Below are 15847 nucleotides of genomic sequence, written 5' to 3' on the forward strand. Positions count from 1 at the left end.
TTTTTCAGTTAAAAACGAACCTGAAAATGGGTGATTTAGGCTGTGAAATTTGTGATTGAATAGTCTAGGAATCAGATTCCTTTTTGACACTCAAGATAAAAAGGAATTGCATGTAGAACCAACCCACAAACTGATGGTCATCAACTAATAAATGGAATAACAAGATATGGTATTTCTAAACAATGGAATACTACTCAGTCATAAAAAGGAATGAATGATGCATGCTGTGACATAGATGAACCTTGAAAACATTATGCTAAGTGAAAGAAGCCAGACACAAAAGGCCACCTATTATTTGATTCTATATATATTAAATATCCAGAATAGGCAAATCCATAGAGACAGAAAGTAGATTAGTGATTAACTCCCACCAGGGCTTGTGGGAAAGGGGAATGAGGAGTGACTGCTAATGGATATGGGGTTTATTTGTAAGTGATAAAAATGGTAGGGAACTAGATAGTGGTGATATTTGCATAACACTGTAGTGTACTAAATACCACCGAGCTGTACTTTAAAATGAATTTTATGTATAGTTTACAATCAACCAAAAAGGAATTGCATCAGTAACACTTTGGTACCTAAACCCTTTCCATGTGTCTATGATTTGTGTATAGGACTAAGCTTTGGGATTAACGGGCAACCATCTTTTCTGCAGTTAATAGCTTCTACAGATCCAGAGACACAAATATATATGTATATATACATAATGTGTAATTTGATAGTAATATATAATTATGTTATATATAATAATATAATAATATATATGTTTAGCAGTCAGGGCTTATGTATAATTATTTCAGAGAGATTTCTGTTTCTGCCACATCCTCGGAAGAGTTATAGGTAATACCCTGCTTTCTTGTTTAAGAGGGAAAAATCTGTGGAAAGAAGATCTTGGGCTTTTTAAAAAAACTCTTACCATTCCTAGCTCTGACTTGAGATCCGTGTCTATACGTAGAAAAATCACTAGATTGATTAAAAATGGAAGAGTTTAGATTAAGCCTTAATTTATCTGGAATGTAAGTAATCATGAGGACAGATGACAGGAACACCCTCAACAGTCCTGCTGTGTTATGGCTCATTGTTTACTCTGCTTCCTTGTCTGGCACTTGTTTAGACCTATTCTCTCATCACTGTTTCTATGCCCCTTTATTTTTTAAAAATCCAACCCCTGCTCTACTCACACAAGAAGTTTGTGTTTTGTTCCTTTGTCTCTTGGTGAACTTTCTTTGACAATTACTGCACATTTAGTCAACTCTTGAGAAACATTTGTTTCAGTGTCAAGGTTACCTGGTGTTAGAGGTTATTCATATGAATTTTGAAACTAGATGGAAGAGAAAATTGGTTGTACACCTTTTTGTGGCACAATTTTCAGTCTTTTTGTTTCCTCATCTCGTAGATTATTTATTTAAAAAAATCAAGTGGTGTTCTTGCTCTGGCAGCTATAACTAATTTCTTCCCAGACACTAAAGTTATATTGGCTGCATTAACAAATACCTCCAAAGACTGGGTGATCCTCTAAAAGAATATTTGTTTTTATTTAAAAATATGATACATCAAACTGAAGCAGTTACATTTTAAACAAAGAAGAAGACATAAAACTTTTTCACAGGATTGGGAGGATGATTTACTTTTGTTCACTGTCACTCTGGATGCCAAGAATAAGAACCATCACCATTTTCTTGCTCTGTGAGCATCAAATATAAAGATGAGAAATTTTAATTATAAATTGGTGAAGTTTTAGGCCTTTAATTTTATTCAGAAATTGAAATTTCGTCTAATTTTATTCAGAAAGTAAAATACCTTTTCTTCACTTTGCTCCACATCTTGCGGAACTCCTCAATGTACTGAGCCTTACGGACTGAATGTTTGTGTCCTTCCAAAATTCCTATGTTGAAATCCTAAAGCCCAGTGTGATGGTATTAGGAGATGAAGTGTTTGGGAGGTCATTTGGTCATGAGGGTGAGACCCTCATGAATCGGATTAGTGCTTTTATAAAAGGGACCTCAGAGAACTTCCTCAGCTCTCTTTCTACCATGTGAGGCTATGAGGCTGCAACCCAGAAGAGGGCTCTCACCAGAACCTGACCATGCTGGAACTCTGATCTCGGCTTCCCGTCTCCAGACTGTGAAAATTAAATTATGTTGTTTATAAACCACCCAGTCTATAGAGTTTTGTTCTAGCAGCTTGTGAGATACTGATTTTGCTTCTTCGGATCTACTCCATTGTGGTTTAGAAAGAATTCATTATCGCATCTCCTCCCTGTAGATTTCTCAATATAATAATTTTACTGGGGATACCTTATTCATTTTAGGAATTTTGCCTACTTTTTTTTTCACATTCAGTATCAAAAGTTTCTGACAAAATGTAAAATACCTACAGAAACCAGCATATCATACAATGATTTATTACTATGTAATAAACAACCATGTTAAGACTGACCATGAAAATAAAAACCAACACAAATATGGTAGATCCTCATTTTCTAAAGAAATATATCTTTATTGACTTTTTCCATTTTCTTACAAAGCAGTTTAAAAAACTCATCCTTGAACTTGCTAGTCAATGTTATGATGGCTGCCTCCTTATAAGACTGTCAGTGGAGCTACAGTAAGGTTCCTTAAGCACCACAGAAGATAATCATTGCTTGGTCCCACCTTTTCAGAAAAGAATCCAAGTTTCCCCGGATAGAATATGCCTAGCTCTCTTGAAGAAGACCAGTTTAGTGGATTAATGTCTAATTTACATATAGTAATAAAGACACACTTTGAATCTTTACAGATTAAATGCCCACTTTATACCATGGTGTATTTGTTTGAATTATTGGTGAGTGTACAGTATATAGATGTAGATGTACTAGATATGTCTATAAATAAAATAGTGCTTTAAGGTAACAGTATTCTTTGGCTGATTTAAACGCCTCTAGTGGATTCTTTTAAAAAACTAAAATGAGAATGGCCCCACTATTATTGTCAATCTTAACACTGAGCTGGTGCGGAAGGTTCCTATACTGTTGACTGTCAGCATCTCCAGGTCCACGATATATTCTCTGGGTCCCGATAGTGACTTCACCAGCACAAGCATCGCACTGACAGGACTTATTTGCTAAAACAAAAGAAAAAAAGAGGTAGGGAGAGAATAATTTTTTTTGGATTGGAGTTTCTATTTTTGGTGAGTTGTACCTCATATACGAATTAGGGGAAGAATGTTGAGGGTGGGATACAAGTCACTACTTAGTTGCTTCTTGGTTCCAACCCTTCCATGGCCTTGTCCTTCGTCCATACATAGTCATTAGTTCCAAGGTACAGGGGCCTACCTTTTTCTTTGTTTTCTATTTGTCCCTCTCTGTTAATATTCTCTTCACTTTTATTGAGTATATCCAGCCTTTATAGAGACTTGAGTTCAAGTGAGAATCTGATAATTTTTGAACTGATAAACAAAGTTATCATTTTTCACTTCTCAACATTGTGGATCTGTTTACATTCTAGTAGATGAAGGGACTTGTAAATAGTTAATTTCAATGGAATGTGGCAAATGCTAAGATATATGGGGGTATACATGGTGTGTATAAAGCTACATAAATGTGTATATATGCAGGGAAAAGGAGGAGGTACCTCAAAAATTGAGGGATGGCTTTTCAATGCCTGAGGAGATTCCCCCAGGATAAACGGAAATTTTGTAGAGAAGTATGTTCACAAAAACTGGATGCAATTTCATTTTGATGAAGACTGTGATGGGTGCTGGAAAGTGAAGGAAGGTGAGGTTGGAAGGGCAGTTCAATGGATGTGTGAATCTGAATGTCAAGAGGAGGGCAGGGATAGAGACAATGGATTAAGATTTAGCAGTCACTTCAATGGGTGGATATTAAACCAAGATAGAGAATGTGTATGTGATAACACTGGGTCTGGCAGAGGCCAACAGTTAAAGAGTAGGCAGTGGAGAAGCAAGGAAGGAAACAGAGAAGAAATAGAAGATAAAGTGGCAAAAAAAATGAGTGGCCATCAGTATCCAATAGAGCAGGAAAGGCTGAGGGTGACTGGAACTGAAAAATGACCCCTGGATGTTTGTTGTTGGTGGCTTTTTTCCAGAGCAATTTCAGTAGGGTAGTAGAAACAGACAATAGAGATGTGGGATACGAAGTGAGAATGCAGAGATTATGATTACAGACTATGCTTTAAGAATATTGGCCAAAAGGGAAGAAGAGAGAGGGGGCAACATTTAGAGGAAGAAACAAGTTAAATATGTAGGAAGTAGACTGGGGTTTGACAGAACAAGGTTTTAGAAAAGATGGGACCTTCAAGAATTGAGGTGGTAGCTTGGCCTTGATTGACAGAAGTAAAACCTTGTCTTTGGAAAACTGAGGGAGAGTGTAAGAAGGAGGACACTTGGACTTAAGTTTGCAGGGGATGGGATGCAAGGTTCAGGTAATTCGTGCCTATTGGTCTCAGTGGTTTCAGAAGAATAAGAGGTGAGGTTACTTATTGAAAATGATAGCTGTAAGGACTTTAAGAGTGTGGGGGACATTTGCTATCAGGAGCTGAAAAGAAGAAATAAAAGAAAGCAATAGGACTGTTGAGCATACTAAGGACCCATCTGAAGTCAGAGACTTACGGTATTACCAATTTGTGCTGATAAGCTGAGTATGAAAATAGATATGGATTATGGGATTGATCTAGGGTTACTGGCCTGGGAATTGAGGTGTTGGTGACAGAGTAGTTCAAGGGTCTACCAAGCAGTTGATAGACTGGAAGAAACTGGGGGGGCGGGTAGAGGTCAGGGGAGTAGCATCATTTTGAGGGTGAAGAGCAGATAGAGTGGACGTGAGGGCATGAGAGAGAAGGTCAGTTGTTGGACACTAAGGTTCTGATATGGAACTGTTCAGAGTGATACAAGTCCAGTATGTAGCCATGGGGTTGCTGGCAGAGTGGCATGAAGCTGAATGTCATGGGGGATGAGATGGTCAGGGAATTGTAGGCTAAAATAGTGCCCAGATCAGGTTACCGAAAGGACAACTTCACAAACTTGCCCCTCCTTATCGCAGGTCATCTTCTCTTCTGAGTGATCTCGCCCACTCCCTACACACTCTCCCTAAGTTATCTCGTCCATAGCTATGGCTTCAATTATCATGTATTTGCCAGTGACTTGAAAGTCTGTGCTTTGAATTCCAAGCCCACTCTGTTCATCTCTACTTCCATGTCTCATAGGGACCAGAACTCAATATGTCCAAACTGAACTCACCTTCCTCTCTACCGTGGCTCCTTCTTCCCTATCTTAGTAAATGGCATCACCACTTATTGTTGCTCAAGACAGAAACTTGGAGGTTATCGTTGATGCTTCCTTCTCCTCCACCACCCCACAGCACATGGATTAACAAGTCATGTAGTTCTTTTATGTCTTCATAAATCTGTTCACTTCTTTTCGACTCACTGTTACCACCCTAGTCTCCCACCTCTTGAACTACTTACTGGTCTCTCCATTTCTATTCTTGCTTCACTCCAATCCACGTCCTACAGTAACAACTCCTCTACTTGGAACCCTTAATATTGTCTGTAAAACACTGTGTGATCTAGGCCTTGTTCATCTCTCCAGGCTCCACTCAAACCACTCTGCCTGTAGTACCCGGAACTCCACACCAACTGGTCTTCTTTTTATTCCTTCCATTGGCTACTCTCTATTTTCTAGTTTTCAACTTAAATCATCTTCTTCCAAGAGGCTCACAGACCACTCCTGTTTTGGTTAGGGGTTGACTTGTTATGCATTCATGAGCAACTTGCAATGCTCAGTTGTAATATTCAGCATACTTGTGAGCCCTCGTTCCATGTCTTGATTATAAGCTCTCCCGAGGCAGGAATTGGTTTAGTTTTATTCACTGTTATGTCTCTATGACCTAGCATGGTGCTTGCCCTTTGTAGGTAACAGTAACATCTTGAAGTTGTTGATTAAATTAAATGTATTTCAAAATAGTTTTTGAGCATCTGTTATGTGCCAGGTACCATTCTATGTGCTGTGTATACAAGAGTGAACTGACAGCTAGTCTCTACTCTCTTTACAGTCATGCTCTAGTGGGTGACATAGACAAATTAATACTATGCAAGGTGTTGATAAAAGCTATGAAGAAAAAGAAGGCTCAAAAAGGGAGGATAGATATTGGGTGGTATGGAAATAGGATTGTATTCTATCTTCAATTTCATGTAGTACTTTACAATATGTTCCCTTTTCTAGGGAAAAAAGTTTTCTCAGTATTTTCCTCAAAGGAATATAAATAAAATCCTGTATCCCACAAATCCTTTCAAGGATCAGGTCCAGTCTCATAACCACCAAGAAACATTCTTTGACTATTCCAGCCCATATTAATTTTTTGATGTCTTGGACCATAGATTTAAACACAAACTTCCCCTAACCCCCCACTGCTTCCCCCCCCCGCCCCCGCAGATGTTAACTTTTGCTAAATAGTAATGTTGAAAGCTCTTTGAAATAAGGAACTGTGTATTACATGCATGTAGCATAGAGCTGAGCACACAGTAGGTATTAATTAAGGCCTGCTAATTGATTCTTATGCATTAAATACCCACTGCATAAGTGGAATTTCATTGGATAAATTTTGTAGGATTTGATCCAACTACTTTTTGAATTATGTGATAAGAGATAGTCTGGAAATGTTTTTTTTAATTTTAAATAGTTTTTTTTGTTTCAAATAACTTAATATTATTTAACTCAAAATGGGCAATGTTTCAGATCATTCATGAGCAAAAAGGATTTTACTTGAGAGAAAACACTGAGTATATTTGAAATCATCAAGTCGATAAATGCACTGATAAGAATCATAAAGCTTTTAAAGTGCCATGTTTATTGCAAGAAAAAAAACATGTGGGAACTTTGCTCAACTGTTTGTTGATTCTGCTAGGAAATTTTATTTTCTTAAATTATGGCTAAGGGTTCAAAATGGAAAATTATTTTAAAAGAAGATTTTTAGATGAACCTATTTTATTGCCATGGGTTACAAATAATGTTATTTGTTTGGGCTAGAATTGTTAAATTGGTATTATCTGAACTGTTTGAAATCACAAATATCTAGTATATCTCAAATTAAAAGCATCAAATGTTACAAAATTCATTCTTAGCTATTAGAAAAAAGAATAGTAACAGATCGTATTTTGGGTTTGTTTTTTCTCTTCATAAGTTGGTCATGAGAAATTAATCATTTCTAATTTACTGGCAAAGAAACAGAATCACATAATTCTGGAACTGGAAGGGAACTTAATATATCAAAGAATAGTGTAAATGTGTAAACATTAAAAATCTGTAAACTTTACCACAAGGATGAATTTCCCAATTTACTTTTCATATTCTGAAAATGAAATATTAACTTTAAAATTTGATTAAAAATGAAGATTGCCCAAAGGAGTTTTGAGAAAATTGTAACTAGATGAATAACATCCTTAGCGTGAAATAGTTACCGTAACCCTGCAAACTCCTTGGTGGGGTGCCATCATTTTCACATGAAGTGGTGAGCCGTATTTAAAATATGTCAGAATTTTAACCTAAAATGAACTTGCTGAGATTTTGCAGGGGGGCACTGGAAGGCCGAGGCACTGGAGTCAGGGAGATGTGCTTGGACTCTCTTGGAGGGATTGGGGTGGCCAGTTTCAAGGAAGAGAGGCAGGGGAATGGGGAAGCAAAGATTACCCAGGAGACACTGTGCAGAAGAAATGACAGAATTCAGAGGAAGATTTCATATAGGCAATGAAAGAAAGGGAAAACACAAAGGTGACCTCACATTGTCTGCCTGGAGGTGGGTAGGGGTGGTACATATGGCTATTGACACATCCGGTGCAGAGGGTTGAGATCACTTAGAGACTTCCAGATTTTAGTTTTGGTGCAAATGTAAATAATCTTGTGAATGTAACAAAAAGGAACTCATGGTTTTATGAAAAGCTCTCCAGGAATAAGTTTTTCTATGTGCAATTAATTAACTATCACTAATTTGTGGTATCTATTTGATGTGTGTGTGTGTGTGTGTGTGTGTGTGTAAGCTTGTGTTTTAATGGTCACACACAACTTCATTAGAGTCTGCGACTTTTTATTTGCATGACTTTAGAGAAGCTACTTAATCTCTCTGAGTCTTACTTTTCTGTAAAAAATGGAGATCAATATTAATATCTATCTAAGAGTGTTACCACGAGGATTAAATGAGGTAATGCACACAGGAAGACCGTACTCAATGCCTACCTATAAAACTTTTTAAATATTAGCTTTCCTTCCATGTGAATGCTACCAAACAACAACAACAGATTTGAACCTTTCTCAACAGCTAAGGCTGCAGTCTGGATACTTACTCTTAGGTAGAATTCTCCATTTTCATTTCCAGATTTAATCTGAAAAGTATTAATAGTGTTGGCATAAATGGTTGTGGCCTGTATCTGGAAGATATCTGATGGCACAGACCTATCAGATCGGATGCTCATGTATTTGTAGACTATGGATTGCGGGAGTTCTCGGCACACCGCATTTGCGACTGGACAAACACATCGGCTGCAAAGGCAAAAAAAAAATACATTCAACAGTTTGGCTTGGTAAGCCCAGAAGATTCTTGCTTTCATAAGTTCTTACTTCTCTGGTGTTAGAACGTAGGGATCTTGACAAGGATTGCGTGGGTAACAACGGAAGCCGCCGTGATAATTCCAACACATTTCATCTTCCCGACATTCATTTGTTGTCTCACACTCATTTATATCTGCAGAGACATAGGGTCAAAGAGTTTACTGATCTAAGCAAATTATATAAGTGGCAGATTCAGGTTTGCAAGGAAGGAGGTGTTTGGAAATCTGGGCTGTGTTTAATTTGCTTTTAGACACAGGACTGGGTAGGACCTGAGTTCATTGCATTTAATTCAGGATAGATGTAACTAAGCCAGATAGTCAAGACAGATAAATATGTGTCATTTTGTGATATTTTATCAAGCACCTATTATTCATGTGTTGAATTCAAAGCCAAATGCTAGCCACTGACCCTGCTTATATAAACGTGAAAGGCACCACTTCTTGCCCTCAGGGAGAGTACAATTTAGTTAGGAATATAGATATGGCAGCAGTTAATTATAAAATAAAATGGAATTACCTGAGAGATTGATGGGTGCACAGGAAGATTAAAAAAGAATTGATTAATTCTGCTGCCTGGGGAATTAGGGAAGGCTGAAGGAAGGAGGAGGCATCTCAACTTGGCCTTGAAAGGTGGTGGTTAGATGGGAATCTCATGGTTGGGGTGGGGAGGGCCTTCCAGGCGGAGAAAGCAGCAAGCAAAAACTAGGAAGAGGGCAGTGTAGTGCCTGGCTCAGCAGCTTCAGAGAAAGGTAAAGTCTAGAGATCTGGTTTCAGTAAAGAATAGCAGAAGGATAGTGGATGCTCTGGGAGTGGATTAGACCGTGCAGAGGAAGCAGAGCACAAGAGTGAAGCTATGAAGTGTTCCACTTAGTAGAGCACAGCTATTTAAAGACAGTATGGAAGAAAAGGACTTAAGGAAGGGCTGTCAGCTGTGAGAAGCAACCCAGGAAAAAGCAGTGCAAGGATATCAGAGGGAAGAGAGTCCTGGGAAGGAGGGTTGTGGGTAAGCCAGTTTGGGCAAAGACTGATTTTAGATTTAGGAATTAGGAGCTCCCAGATAACATGTGAGAGAACAGCTTCAGTGGGGAGCCATTACATCAACAACAATTGTATTAATATCCACATCACTATCTATGTTTATTTCCCTTTACATTTGAATAGTGATTTAGGTTTTATCCAACGTAAGCCTTTTCTGAATCATTCTTTCCCCACAATTAGATATTTTCACTTGTTAGTTCACTCATTCCATAAGTAATTTACTGAATCCTTGCTGCACGGACTAGTAACTGGGATATGATCTCTTTTTCTTCTCTGAAATTCTCACACCTCATGTCCTCCTTTTTGGACCTTTATTGCTTTCTGCTTTGCATTATTGAAATGTGCAAGTTTGTCTTCACCTTTCTATTAGCTTGTAAACTCCTTGAGAGCAAGGACTATCATTCACATCTTTATATTCTTTCATCACCTAGCACTGGGGACTCCTGATTTTTAAAAAAATATTAAATTGAACTAAGTTGTTCCTCACACAAAGGAAGTGGAGAAGGGTGAGAAAGATATTATCTCTATTTGACATTGGAGGAAAGACAAATAAGGGTTAGGTAACTGACCCAAGTTCATACAGTTAGTGACAGGCAACTTTCCATTGCGAGATACTACATCCTCTAAATGAGAATAATTCCATGCCTTGCCTTTTGGATTTAAAAAACAACTTTCTTTTAGTTTCCAAACTGACTAAAGCTATCTGGAACCCAAAAAAAGACTGGAAAAGTTATGAGGTTTCCAAGAGTAAATTACAAGAAATGTCTTCTTTTGGACTGACTATGGCTAAAGAAAGAACTTAACTTACTCAGAAGAAATCACAATCAATATTTTTCACTTTATTTTTTTTAAAAAATAAAGATGCTGTTTAGCTGCAGGGCAAACTGATTGGTTTATTATACAGAGTCCCAGCAGTAGCAGAAGGACATTTTATGTAATAATTTCATGTATTACTTTCAGTAATTTAATTTAGAGCCTAGCACAATCAACACCTTAATTGTTCTGGAAGGTTTCCAGAAATTATCAACAGTATTAACATATTTGATGAGTGTGTATTTGTGTATGTGTATAATCTGTCACTATTTCTCTGTCTCTCTCCCTTTCCCTCTCACCCCCTCCCTAATCCCCAGTTTTTATTTTTGCAAGACTATGGAAATGAGCAAAGTTATTTCATCCCCAAAATAAGGCTTCCGGAGGAATGTAAGAATCCAAACTCCTTCAGTTTTACTTTAATGTGTGGATGAGGTTCGGAAGGGATGTTTTCAGAGGAGGAAACCAATTGATTTGTACCTTAACAGAAAATCTCTTTCACACACACATACAAAAAAAGTTTTGGCTTAACCAAACATGCTGAAACTGTATATCTTCAAGATATAACATTCATGAGTCCTCTATTTGAAGTTCCAGTGCATTTTCACCTTTAATTATAACAGATATAAATGTTTGCAGATATACGGACGAGGCAGGTCAGATTCCATTGTACATTAATTTGCTTCTGTCTTTTGCTGAATATCAAATCCATATAAGACGAGAAACACATAGACATTTGTTTGAAGGATGCCAGGGAAATTGGTTAAGATATGCCACTGGCTAACATTTTTCTGCATGTAAGGTTGATGTTAAAAGTCTCAATTAAGGTTCAGAAAGTACAACCATTACAATGCAATATTTTTCCACAATTAGGGTTCAGTAAGTACAACCATTGCAATGCAATGTTTTTCCACAATTAATGTGTTACGGAGTCTCTAGTAACCTGGAAAGGGGTATAAAGATGTTCATTGTGCAATGACTGACATTCTGATTGTGCTCATACTTGGTGGTTGGAGTCTAGTTGAAAAATCATATGTATACTAATAAATCCCAGGTCATGGATCTTCCTCTGAGTTAATATTTCTTTGTTAAACCATGATATAGACTGAGAATCCCCAGTGTCTCCTTTCCTTGATCTTTTCCTTTCTTAACAGCATTTTACTGCCCTGTGGGCCCTCTCTCAGTTCTGATTAGAAAGGATTCTCTAGGGTAGATTTGCTACTAGTCATTTACATTGCTAGGTAAATTTCATAAAACATCTTGAATTAGACAGGCTGTATACTTCACACATAATTTTTTACATATATTATTCCATTTCCCTCCCTCAACTGCCTTTTCCAAATTAGAAAGCTGAGAAGTTTGATAATTTGTTCAAGATTGTACACATAGAATGTAGTGCAGCTAGGACTCAAACAGATTGTCTGTCTTCAGGTTCAGTCATTTTTTCACTCTCTCATTGCTTTATGTAAATCCAAGTGATGTACTAGGTTTTCTAGGATTATCGACATTTTTGGTTTTATCTGAGCAGTGTTTTCCCTGTTAAAGAAATTTCAAGCTACATGTAGCATTGATGGTAGGGAGAAAAAGGTGCATATTTTCAGATCTTCCAAAGAGACTCTGAAATCATACCATGTAGAGAGTTACTTCTTCCACCTATGTGTATGTGTGAAGATCACCTGAATATTTATTTTAAAACTGGATCCAAGGACCTTAGCTATTTTTGAATCAATAGTTGTTTGCCAAAGAATTCAAGCACATTTTAATACATATGAGGCCGATATTCTCAACATCTAAACTACTACTCAATTTATAATCTTGGTGTTTTAGAGGTATGCCTAACCCACATATTAAGCTTATGCTCTAGACTCAAACTCATGGTGAGCTATTTTAATAATTCGATCTTTTCTGGTAGATGATTAGAAGACACATAGCATGGAGATTATATCAGCTATATAGAAGGGACATCAATATTTTACTAAAATTATTTCTATTTTAAGAAAGAAAAACCATTACTTTAAATTTCAAGGAAAAGGGGTGTTAACAGTGAATATCCTTTTTATGAGATGTGCATATCTGATGATAAGCAGGGGGATAAGGGAGCTCAAATTGTACATTCAAGGTGGAAAAAAATGAAAGTCTATGGCAGAACTTCCTATAACTTCCTCCCTGCTCTTCCTGGTTAAAACTAAACATAGCAGATAGGAAAACAATAAACTTACCCTGACATGTTCTACCTCTCACTACTTGGTATCCCTGGGGGCACATACATGAGAATTTCCCAGGTTCATTCACACATTGATATTGACACAGGTAACTTGAGGTTCTGCATTCATCAATGTCTGTTGAATCAGAGAACAGCAAGGACACAGAATTGAAAAACTACATTGGTAATATTTTTTTAGATGATATAATAGAGTAAAAACACTGCAAACTCTGTAACTGAAATACAATACTTTATAAGACGCTCAAGGGCAAATTCTAACAGTTTACAGGTTATTTCCCCTAGAACTTCCCAGCACAAAGCCATCAGTTTTACTTAATCATTACTGACAGTTTAGCAAATCCTCGACCTAACTGTACAAACTGAAGAGAGTGAATGAATTAGCTTATGGTAGAGGCTTTTCATTTTGGGATCTGCAGACCCACCCATGATGTAGATTCATATGTGTTTTCTAGAAACTGGGTCACTTTGATACCAAGTTTATTTGAACTTTGAACTTCAAGTCCCATCACTGGCTAGCTTCTAGAGGGGACATCCTGTCAGGATCTGACCTTCAGGGGAAGAATGCTTTTCATTTCTCAATGGTGATGTCATTCTAGTTTCCTTAGAAGGGTGGAGACAGGTGTCCAGAGCCGGCTTCTTTTGGTTTTGAGCATAGTAGCATGATGTGATGTCTCTCTGGGTGAAGTATGACCTTTGTGACCCCAAGTAAAACTAGGAGGGTCCATGAGGAACTCAGAGACATCAAGTATCAATGGCATCTCCTCAAGATGTCTTATGCCTTTTAAATTACACAGTGGAATGTGCATGTGCAATGGACTCTGAAGGTCATCCCTTCAGTTCAACAGCCCCCTTTCTACTCATGTGGAAAATGAAAACCAGGCAACGTAAGAAATGTGCTCACATCAAACAGTCAGGAATAAGACTAGAAGCCAGCTCTCTGGGTTTCTATTCTAATGTTTCTGATATGCGACCAGCATTTTTCAAACTTAAATGTGCACACCAGTCACCTGGAGTTACGTGTAGCCTCTGACTCAGTAGATCTGGGCTGAGGCCTGAGAGTCTGCATTTCTCACAAGCTCCCAGGAGGTGCCAACGCTGCTGGCCATTGGGTCACACGTTGAGAAGCAAGACACTAGTGCATGCTTTCTAATTATTAGACCCACCCTGCACTTCATATTTCAGTTATTTTCCCCCTCATTTCTCTTGATAACATACGAGAAAGTCAATGTTACAATTGAATTAACTGGATTTTAGAATAGGATTTCTATGGATAAAAATTTGTTCTCATAAACAGGCACATAATCAGATAAAGGAACAGCAATCAAAGGGATTGGAGTCTTATTAAAAATTATTTGGAAAATATTTTACCTTCACAGCTGAGCCTATCACTACTTAGCTCATATCCTTGATTGCACTGACAGATGAATGAACCAAGAATGTTGTAGCATTGCTGAGCACATTGATTGCTGGCATCACATTCATTTATGTCTGAAAGGAAAGGTTATATACATTTATATATCTATGGATTTAAACAAGTCCTTGCTCTTTTGTACCTGTGTCATCTGATGGTAAGTGAGTAACTCCCTAGCTGGATTCTTTGCCCTGCAGAAGCTCATTGGAGAACATTCATTCAGGTTTCATATTTGTTGGAACAGCTTCAAACATCTGTCATATGCTTCTTTTAGAAATACCAGAATTTTTTTTTCTGGGAATGACAGATATTTTGGGGTTTGATGAAACTTTCCAAAAGAATTTAATGATCCTAATAAATATACATTCCAGTATCTATTTTCTTTTGTTGTTGTGCAGAAGCAAAATGCCAAGTCTATAAATAATTGATATAAGACACTCATACTGATATGGTCTCTCAGCATGCTGTAGTGAAGATTTATCTGTGCTATTTATTACTTTTTAAATGGGTTCTGTTAAATTCCATTACAATTATAACATAAGCCTTTGAGACCCATACGGAGTTTTGCAATGCTCTAAGGCACTGAAAATATTGTGAAAAGGCATTTTTCCTGCACTAGATTCTTTCCATGTCATGCCAATCTTAAAATTGTGTGCCGTGACATTGCATTCTGAAAGGGAGAAGAAGCATGTAAAAATCAGATGCGCTTTCAGTGGAAAGTTTATGTACTTGAACTTGCAGTAACTCCTTTGGCACCTTCAGCATTTATATCACACACTGTTGACTAATTGGTGTGTGTATATCAATGGATCTGTATTTTTTTTTAAAAAATTTTTGATACACCCACGGAGGAGGACTAAACAAAGTTTTCCATTCACATCTTGATGTGTTTTCAGAAACAGATTGGTTATTGTCTTTTCAGCTTTAGGAAGTTGATGGAAACCAGTTCACTCAAGAACACAGAAAACTGGCAATACTGCAGTGTGATATGGGGTTTGTTTTTTTGGAAGACAGAAATCAGGTAGTCAGGTGGCAGTTCCCGAAACGCTTACTTACCTACGCAGGTATAGTTGTTTGCTGCCAACTGAAACCCAGGACTGCACTGGCAATAAAATGATCCTGGTGTGTTCACGCATCTTTGGTGGCAATATGGAGGCATGGTGCATTCATCTATATCTAAGTTATCAGGCAAACAAACACACACACACACACACAGATACATTATTCATTATCCACAGCTGTTTGCCCTCAAGTTCTCAGCAAAACATTATCTAGAAAACCTACCTAGAGAAGACCTCATTTTAAAAGTAATTATTATTTTTTTTTTTTTTAAATGAGGGTATATGTGTTCTAAATATGCTTTGCTCTACATTCTACAGTTAAGTGATACGTGAAGAACAAAGACTTCATAAACTTGGCTGGGTGGGTTGAGACTTAGAAGAGAGAAAAGAAATTAAGACTGTTTCACATATATCTGAGAATGTCAGTTTGAGGAATCTAAAAGCTTATTTATTATGACAGAAGTATAAAAGAACTGTCGAAGAATTGAGTGATGTAGCATAAAACTAGGAGAAAGAAGTGTGGGCTGCTGTTTAGTTGGTGAGTTTGGTGAAGTCACTTAATAGTTCAGTATCTTTGTTTTTTCTTTTGTAAAATGCGGACATGCTCGTTGTGAGTATCTTATGAAGTTTCTCTGAGAATCAAATGAAAGAACACTGTGGAAAGAAAAGGATGCTAAACCAAAGTGCCCTCTGATGCATTGATGAA

At 37.4% G+C, this 15847-nt stretch overlaps 1 protein-coding gene and 1 long non-coding RNA gene across 3 annotated transcripts in view; both read right to left on the reverse strand.

Moving 5' to 3' along the window:
* Positions 1–1508: 1508 nt before the first annotated feature.
* On the reverse strand, positions 1509–1908 carry LOC141571546 (uncharacterized). The gene is made up of 2 exons (XR_012496359.1): positions 1801–1908; positions 1509–1684 (listed from the first exon to the last, which is right to left on the reverse strand). It is a non-coding gene; the product is annotated as an uncharacterized LOC141571546 (long non-coding RNA).
* Positions 1909–2475: 567 nt separating this feature from the next.
* EFEMP1 (EGF containing fibulin extracellular matrix protein 1) overlaps positions 2476–15847 on the reverse strand; it is a 56797-nt gene continuing 43425 nt past the window's right edge. Inside the window, exons 6-11 of one of the 2 annotated variants that reach the window (XM_019719812.2) lie at positions 15137–15256; positions 14038–14157; positions 12665–12784; positions 8608–8731; positions 8334–8529; positions 2476–3102 (exon numbers count right to left, since the gene is read on the reverse strand). In XM_019719812.2, the coding sequence (XP_019575371.2) occupies positions 2941–3102; positions 8334–8529; positions 8608–8731; positions 12665–12784; positions 14038–14157; positions 15137–15256 (842 nt within the window). In that variant the 3' untranslated portion in view covers positions 2476–2940. The remainder of the gene's footprint in view (positions 3103–8333; positions 8530–8607; positions 8732–12664; positions 12785–14037; positions 14158–15136; positions 15257–15847) is intronic. The other variant, XM_019719827.2, reaches the window with a different exon arrangement.

Source organism: Rhinolophus sinicus, linkage group LG05, assembly GCF_036562045.2.
Source record: "Rhinolophus sinicus isolate RSC01 linkage group LG05, ASM3656204v1, whole genome shotgun sequence".
Classification (NCBI taxonomy): domain Eukaryota; kingdom Metazoa; phylum Chordata; class Mammalia; order Chiroptera; family Rhinolophidae; genus Rhinolophus; species Rhinolophus sinicus.